Source organism: Sander lucioperca, chromosome 21 (genome assembly GCF_008315115.2).
Source record: "Sander lucioperca isolate FBNREF2018 chromosome 21, SLUC_FBN_1.2, whole genome shotgun sequence".
Classification (NCBI taxonomy): domain Eukaryota; kingdom Metazoa; phylum Chordata; class Actinopteri; order Perciformes; family Percidae; genus Sander; species Sander lucioperca.
Window position 1 is genome coordinate 12,335,545 of NC_050193.1, and position 9,335 is coordinate 12,344,879.

At 40.7% G+C, this 9,335-nt stretch overlaps 1 protein-coding gene across 5 annotated transcripts in view; it reads right to left on the bottom strand.

The window, feature by feature from the left end:
- The window catches only part of LOC116051847 (voltage-dependent T-type calcium channel subunit alpha-1I-like), a 75,890-nt gene extending 67,160 nt beyond the window's left edge, over positions 1–8,730 (bottom strand). For 3 of the 5 annotated variants that reach the window (XM_035996578.1, XM_035996577.1, XM_035996576.1), the window contains exons 1-2: positions 8,273–8,725; positions 2,404–2,537 (exon numbers count right to left, since the gene is read on the bottom strand). In XM_035996578.1, coding sequence (XP_035852471.1) covers positions 2,404–2,537; positions 8,273–8,440 — 302 coding nt within the window. In that variant the 5' untranslated portion in view covers positions 8,441–8,725. Of the gene's footprint in view, positions 1–2,403; positions 2,538–8,272 lie in introns of all 5 variants that reach the window. The other 2 variants (XR_004105455.2, XM_031302419.2) reach the window with 2 other exon arrangements.
- Between the last annotated feature and the right edge of the window lie 605 nt (positions 8,731–9,335).

The window sequence follows — 9,335 nt, forward strand, 5'->3', positions numbered from 1 at the left end:
AGATGTTCATCCAAGCATGTGAAAAAAAGCGACGAAGGAGGGCAAGAGTGCGAGGTGGTGCCTGTGGGTAACAGACATGGAGCTCATAGCAGACTGTCGGCTGTGATTTGGCCTGGCAAGTTTGGCAATGCCCTCTGCAATTAGCCTAGACGCTAATCTAATGGATGCTGCCAAGAGGAAAATGAAGCCGTTCACACAAATGCATACACAGACACGCAAGTACGCAGATTAAACAAACTCAAAAGGCATACGATGACAGACTGTAATCTCTGTGTGTAATTCTGTGCTACCAACACACACAAACACACACTATAAGCACCCATGAGCATCCACTGGGAATAAAGTGATTCAGCTCTAATAAAGATGAATTTCTCTCCACCTAACCTGGTGGACAGACAGCAAGTCTGTTGCTCTACTTTTCTTTGTGTGCTATTATACAAGCCTCTTTCTCTTTCTCTCGCTCTCTCTCTATCTCTCTCTCTCTCTCTCTCTCTCTCTCTCTCTCACACACACACACACACACACACACACACACACACACACACACACACACACACACACACACACACACACACACACGCTTGCTTTATCGCCCATGTCTGAGCCTCTCATTTCACTTCGTTCAGAGCAGGTGTTTGAGCAGGTGTGTTTGCTTTTGTTTTGTTCCCATGCATCCATCTAGTGTGTGCGTGTCACACGGTTCCAGCCTATGTGAAGGGCATTTCATAAGAGCAATCCAAACTTATGCAATACCTTACACAATATATAACTATGCATCCGTATATTCTTGTGGGCAGCCGTCATGGATCTTTGGGCAATCAGGGTGGCTCTCGAAAACTCGGGTTTAAATTACCAGTTTCCGTCTTTCATTCCCGCATTTCTTTCCTTCTTCCCGTCTGCCTAATAAACCTTTTTTACTTCCAATGAAAACATACGTGCTTGTCCAAAACAAACCTTGTGCCATCTACTCACCAAGTGTTAATTAATGTGGAAAAGATAAAACAGACAAATGACAGCATGCTTTACCCAAGTGAATAATGCTGCCTTATGGTTTCATTCTCAGAGGACACCCCACACATGCCCCGTTTACTGTCACAGTGTTGCATGTGCAATGAGTCTTCTGGTCAAATGTCTTCAAGGCTTAAAGAACATGCTCCATGAGATTGCTTCTATACTGTTAAAATGTTGACTGTACCTTAACATGAAACTGGTTCCAATTAAGCAAAATACCAAGTTGCATATAAGTAAATCATTTATTGTGCAAAAGTATAATTTTGAAAAGAATCATAATGTTTTTAACATGGATTAATGAATTAACGATTATTATTTTAAATCCTGGACTTGAACTTAACCGACATGCAAATTAGCGGATGAAGAATGAATGTAGACGACAATGTTTTGTTAACATCTGTAGTTTGGTTCCCTCTGCTTTTCCCATCTGGTCTATTTAGTGTTCACACTGACGTTTTACAAAGAAACCAGGAGTTGTAAACATGAAGTCACATGGACTGACAGGTTACTTAGACAGTTTTGGTGCCCTGTCATCCTGCATCATCAGCGATACATAGACCCGCAAAATGAAAATGTGAAAATGTCTGGAGTGACTGAAAATCATGGTGCACTTAACAGCACTTGACGGCTTTATTAATCTTCTCTCTGATTTTAATAAAGAGCTTAGAAAACCCATGAACAAATAGTTTGAAGCAGACTGGACTGGAGTGATAGTGACAATCCGCTGCGATCGGAGCAGGGAAACAAGTCCTGGAGGGAACAAGTCCTCCAAATGAACAGGACAATGTTGTTTGTCAGAGCCTAGTCTCACATTGCCAGACATTCCTCCACAGCGCTGTGGAAGAGGGTCTGGCTAGTCCACACAGCATTCTGGGATGGGAGAAAAACGTGCTCTGGTTTACTGGCAATCAAAATCGTCTTGGGCGGCGTTAAGCGCCGGACGGAGCAACAGCGCCTCTGCCTTGGGAAGGAACTTGTTTTGGTGGAACGTGTACGTTCAAAGGTTGTTTTAGTCGTGCAACAGAAAACTCAGATTGGACAGATAGTCTAGCTAGCTGCATTGATTCACCCTGCAGAGATCTAAGGAGCAGTTAACCATAGCCAGACAACCAGTCAAAAGTATCCTCACGAAATAGGAAGCTCACGGCAGCCACAGTCATACAGACTTCATAGACAAGTGCCATACTTGCGAAACCCTTACTATGGACGCTATACTATTAAACTCAGATTTAAGTACAAGTGAACTAATTCAGTCATGCACTTTAATGATATTTGTTTGTTGATTGATTTTGAGAGCAAATGCTGCTTGAGTACCTTAATGTCACCTTAACAACACACAAGCAACACACAAGCTTTATCAGAAGTAAAATGAATAATAGCATTATTGCTTACCCAGCCATGACGATAAAGAAGTCCAGCCTGTTCCAGGTGTCTCCCAGGTAACAGCGACGGCCAAAGATCCCAAGAGCCACCATCTTTACCACCATCTCCAATGCAAAGAAGATGTAGATGAATGCATCAAAGGCCTACGAGAAGATAAAGAGAGATAAAAATGGAGGAAAGTGAGATGCATTCAATACATTTGGCTTGAAATACATTAGTAGGCTCAAGCTGCTGTCAAACCTCCATCTTTGTCTTTTTTCTCAAACTCAGTTTCTCAGTGAGAAAGAAGCATTTGACATTTCTGGTGAGGAAAAAGGATCTGGATATATTTTTAAAGCACTCCTTAGTTGTTAACAGTAGACCTGCCGGAAAAGAAGAACTATTGAGAGATTGAGAGACTGAGAAACCAAATGACACACGTGCCCTGAAGCATACATGCACGCTTCTCAAACCTTAAGTGATTTTTTTGGGTCTGCCCCGTGTCTATTCAAATACCTCAAACACAGTCTATGGCCTATTTTCCACCTTTCAAAGGCAATTTTGATACTTTTTAAGAGTGGCAAGTTCACACTCCACAGCGGACTCATCAAAGCTCACCTGTCAAGTAAGTTATTTTCCATCCATTTTCCACCACAAATTATTATCTGTTTTAATTATTATCTGTTTTCAAATTATTATATTTGTTTATAGTATTGTACTTTGCTACATTTTAAATCACATCTGTTACTGAGTAAAAAAAAGTAAATAAAAAAGGTCTCTAACGTTGCTATGGCAAAGTATCTGTCAACAAACTAAAATCAAAAAAGCAATATGGCTTTGTGTCCTTATCAAATCACAAAAGAATGTGATTTAATTATTATAAATAAGTTTAAATATAAAAAGGTATATCTCCCCCCCCTCCCTGCTGTTAAAACAACTAAGTAACTTTTACCCAGAGTAAATCTTAAATGAGCTACTTTTTACTTTTACTTGGGTAGATTTTTATACCGAAATTGTACTTGTACTTCAGTAAGTAGTTAAGTTCATCAAAGTAATAGTACTTTTACTTAAGTAGAATATTTTTTTTTTACTTTTTCCACCTCTGTTCATGACTGATATGCTGTGTTTGTGTGTGCTCTGAAAATAATGGGTGTCTATTCCTTGAACAAAGTTTTCTGTTAACATTGTAATTTGAATGGCTTAAAAGAGCTAAATGTGCGTTCATGTGCACTGAGAAGAATATGTGTCTGTCCCAATGTAATAGCACACAAAACATATGGTGCCCAATGTGAAGCAACCCACGCTGCAATACTTAAATCACAAGGGAAGTAAGAAGTGAAGGGGATAAAGAAAGTGAGGGAGATCCAGGTCAAACCTGAGAGAAAATAAAGATGAAGAGAGAAGAGACAGATGAGCTCATGTCTCTGCCGTGTCCTGCTTGCATTATTATGTTCAGATTAACTAGCTAAACCTCACTATTGTATTTTCGGAACAAAACTCTTCCCCACTGCTTTGCCCTAGGCTGTGTGACTGTGTTTGCTGCCTTGTTACATATTCCTACTGCATATAACTCAAGCTGCTACCCTTTTGACACAGGGACTTCTAAGGCCTGGGAATTCAAAAAAGCAATGAAGCTGCATGGCTGCTTGTTCATAAGTCATTGGTCATAATTTGGATTTTAGATGATGACAAGCCTTTTTGTTTGTTCCAAACCTGTCATCCATCCCCAAACTGCGCACAAAAGCACATACACTCCTACACTATTCCAAATGAGATACTATTTTTGCTACTGCTTGCTTTGCTGGCCAAACCATCAAACATCTACAGATAAGGTAACATCTCAGGCTGGTTATAGACTCAGGGCAAATGCAAAGTATAAGCCAACCATACTAACATAATCAAATATAATCTTTAGCTGAGAAGTTGAAGCAACCCAGTTCATAATAGCTTAATGTAATTTGACAGCAATCCTTCGATGAATACAAAGGAGGCCTTAAATGCTGAAAACATACAGATTTTCAAAGATCACAAGAACTTTCCAACTAAATGCTCTCCGCTGCTGAAGTTCAGTAAGTTCACATGCCCTGGGTAAAGAGTTTGTGCACTAAAAAAATAAGATGGTACAAACCAATACAGATGCTGCAATGGAAAAAACTATTTTCCACAAGTACTTTAAGGTTATTACTTTTTCTGGCTTTCAGGCAGAAGTTAAATGACAAACTAGAGACTCAACAATAACCCTCAGCAAGCTAGAAAACACTGTGGTGCATCTGGACAACCAAGTGTAATACACTTCAATTGAAGAAAAGATTATTTTTTCTAACTCAGCATTGATGAAGAATTGCACAATGGTGTTTATAGCTTTGGACCACATTAAATGAGATAAATGGTGTGTGAAATGTTGTGGATGTATTCATGTTCCAGCACTAGAAGGTTGTTTTGTCCAAGTCAGAAATAGCAAGAAACAGAAACAGCTATCTACAGTATTCCCTTTTTCGACAAGTGTGAACTGTCTGTACCATTTGTCATTTATAGGGATCAAAATATCTAGAGGCCGAGATGGAAATGAGCTGGGGAAAATTCGTACCAATGTGTGTGAAGATAAGCATGCACGTGTGTGCACAAGACTGTAAATGTATAAATCTGAGTTTTTTTTGTGTGTGTATAATATACATGCATATAAAAGCCAACATGTGTGACCCACCCCTCATTCTCACGCACACACACACACACACACACACACACACACACACACACACACACACACACACACAGCTTGCAATGGGAAGGACGAGAAGATCTGTCTCACATGCTGTTTAAATGATGTTTCGATAAATAATGCAGCCTACACGCTTCACATGTAATCCAACATTGACTGCACCAGTTGGATCCCAGTCATGCTCTGCGCTTAGTGAAAGGGGAATGAATTCATTTGCTACCAGCAGCTTCCTCTTCGGTCAGTCTATCAGGCCAACATGATTTTTAAAGAGGTTGAGGCTGTCTTGTGATGGGCTTGTTGATGATTTGAAAAAGGAGCTAGAGTTGAAGGTACATCATATAGTGTCAATGTGCTACTTATATTGCAGGATGAAAGGATGTGGTAAGTAGATCATCAGGATTGTGATGGTGGACTATTTACAATAAAATAATGTGTGTGTCTTACTTTACTTGTGAAGTGAGTGAATTACGACATAATCAGTGAATCAATCCAAAGGCACCATGCAGACACGTTAATTTCACAATCACTGACAAAGGTGCGTTTTCTGAACATTTTAAGGTTGAACAGGTGCTGATGTGATGGTACAATGAATCCTGTCCAATTCTCATCAATTTATGGTAGAAAAACAACTCTCCATTTGCGTGAGATGACTATGCAAATACATACATGATTTAAATTGGTCCAAAGATGGCTGCAGAGGACCTCCACCTCCTTACAGCAGGTACAATTTTAATCCTCACCTGCAGCTTCTGGCTGTGAACTTGGTTATTTCTTGGCCATGCAGAGAGTTTCTGTTTTATGTACCGAGGTGTTGAGATAACTGCCTCTAAAACCTTTTAGTGCTCCCCAAAGCAGTGACAAAATTTGTAGCAATATGTTTTTCAATAAACAATGTCCAAGTTACTTCAGACAATCAACTATCCTTGTTTGTCAGGGGGACAATTTCTTCCTGTAATTATTATCATTTAAAACTACATTATCAATCACAGTCCGGTGTCACAAAGGAATAGTTTGACATTTTGGAAAATACAGTTATTTGCTTTTTTTGCTAAGAGTTAAAAGAGAACATTTAAACCGCTCTCACATTTGTATGGTATATATGAAGCTACTGCCAGCAGCCAGTTAGCTTAACTTAGTACAACGACAGGAAAAAGGGGAAACAGGTCCCCTCTTCACTGAGACTCTGAACCCCTGAGGTCCAGGGCTCTGCCTTGTTAGAAATCTCGATGTAACCCCTGTATACAGGTATTTGAACAGATCCTGGGGTAATGCATTTATTGTTTATGGCTACTACTTTGTCTGTCTCTTTCTTCCAGAAAGTGAGGTGGGGATACTGTATTTCACAGAGGGCCAGAGATGCATGTGAGGGCCACTCTAACAATTCAAGCTCTGTCAGCAAAATCCGTCCTGTTACCATTAGCAACCACCAGAACAAGACCCCTCACACTACCTGGGGAGACACTATGCTTGTTAGAGAGACAAAGGATGGAGGACGTGAGAGAGAAAGAGTGAGTGTGTAGGATGGGGGAATGGGAACTTAGGGAGGAGTAAAGATGGCATTGGAAGGAGAGGTAGGAGGAGGAAGAGAGATTGTGAAGCAGGAAGATGTGTTGCACAGTTTTAAAACTGCAGTGAATGCTTATTTCTAATCTCAGCACAATGAAGAGAAAATCCGATGAGATAAATAAACCTATTAAAGTTTGGTCTGGGGGCTTTATTTGATATTATAATCCACTCTAATGTGCTGTAGGCAAGCGAGACACGCCAGTGCAATCAGTCAACAGAGCAACTGGCAAACCAAGAGCAGACACCTCGCCAAAAAAAACAACAAAAAGCATGTGAGGCAGAATAAGGTCATTCTTGTCACACCTAAATTGAGCCTGTCAATTTTACTTCAATGAAAAGCAATAACGACCCCAGAGGAACACACCAAAGCCTCAGCCAGTTGGCAAATTACAGTAGTAACACATAACCCACATCAGCTCTACACGGCTTACAAGCAAAAACAAAAGGACAATATTTGCAAATTGCAAAGAAATACAATAAAATAATCTGTGCTCTAACATAAGAATAACTCAATCTGTTACTAACTCCTTTGGTCAACCATGACCTGTTACAGGATCAGTCAAGTCCACAAGCAATGTGAAGGCAAGACCACGAATACATGGATCTACAAAGATTTTGTTTCATGATGATCATCTTGAGAAGGAAGTGCCCATTTAGTCAGCCACACCCCCGTCATAGATTTAACCATTTATTGCAACAAATGGAAATACAGTTGGCTCCGCTCTTGATAATGCTCTCTGGACCAGCCAAGCAGCATGCTAAGCTGAAACAGGATGCACCATGCAGAAACCTCTCTGGGTTAAAAAAAAAAAAAAAGAGTGAGCCAAAAGAAAACCATTTTAAACTTTGAGTCATGTTAGGACTCTAACATGGAGGGTGGAGGCTGGGGTGGTGGAGACAAAGCATTGCCAGCAGCAGCAGCAGCAGCGAGTGAAGCAGCGTCAGTGTAGCAGGGAGTCACATTTAAAAGGACCGCCTTGATGTGAGAATGGCTGTGATTGGTGTGTGTCTGATAGGTATGATAATTCAATCAGCGGGCGTATGACTTCCGCATCCTGCATGAACTAACTCTAAGCTTAATTTATGTTAAAAACCTCAATAATTCTGGAGAATAACCATGTTAAAACTTATCTCATGGGGCCGGCTGTACACAGTACAGCGGTAAACGTCTGCATTGGTTAACCAGTTTCTATGCAGATCAAAAAGCCTCATCAGGAGAGATAAGTGGTTCCAACAATAAATTGCAGCAGAAGTAGAATTGAAGTCTGTGGGTGAAACTTTCTCGGCTGTGGCTGCTGGTACTTGTCTCCACAAGTGTATTCTCGTCACAAAGTGACAAAAATCACACGTGGGCTCCACAAGATTATATTAAAACAAATTTAAGTCCCAATTCCCTTTTCAGAGAGCAGAAGAAAATATAAAAGCATCCAGAAGGGAAATATTCCAGCTGCAGTGTTTGTCTGCATCGCAGCTTGAGGGAAAGTGACAAGAGGAGTGTTGAGCTGCTCTGAGTTTATGTCAAATAATTGATCGTTTTGTTTTCTCTTCATTAGTGCGCTGACATGTTGTCCTTACACACAGGCTCAAACACAAACACACAGAGGTCCACCTTACCTGCAGTATCTGGCAGCGGTCCGAGGTGCAGTCGATGTTCTCACAGGGCTGGTACATGCCCAGTGTCACGCAGTTGAGCAGGATCACCATGATGCTAATCCTCTCGAACCACGTATTAACAGGACTGGGGTTAAGGAGCATAGCAGCTGAGGAGAAATACACAGCCATACACACACTGTATACGTTTTCAACTGGGCTGTATGGATGGATAGATGCACACGCCTGTCTCAAATCAAACACAATATGTATGGTTTTTATTATACATCAATGTTATGAATATAACATATATTGGAACTGAGTGATGTGGATTACATTTGCTGGAACGTAAAGCAGTTTTATGTATAGATGGGAAATCAGCATTTAGTGCACTCATACTGTGATACCGTCAATTCTGCTGCTGTAAAAAACAGCATAAGAAAAAGAAAAAAACATCTCTCCATCACCTGGCTCCTGGATTGGCTCTAAATCAGTTTGTCTCTTTTCCTTCTTTATCTTATTGTTTAAATCTTGAATCAGTTCTGTACTTTCTCCATGTTTCACTCCTAACACTACATCATGTGTTTCTTCTTCACATATCTCTCTCGCTATAAAAAGCCTGTTTTAACAGATACCCAACCTAAAATACCTTTAAACTCATTTACTCAGAACTGGCTATTTACTCTGTGGTCTTTTATTTGACAGATTATAATTTAATGTAGCACATCTAAAAGTAGCTTATCTTCCAACCTCTGATACACTCCTCTGTCCCATTAAAGCGGCCTAATGCCGGCAAGCTTTAGCGCGTAGGGTGCGTTTGTTTAACTCCCATGTAGACCGAGTGGGTGGTTGGTTGTCTCAGTGTTAACAGCATACAGTGGTCCTATCCAACCCATTCTCACTCCAAACTCATAAAAAACGTACGTTTGTACAGTGGCTGTCAGTGTCTGAAGCGACGAAAAAAGCACCCTTCGGCGTGTTTGTAGAACGTACTGGGGAGAGCAGCATGTACACAGGGTTTAGCGCATAGGGGGGTGGATCGGGGTGGTGGATGGGTCAAACACAAGACTTTCACCCAGGAGACCGG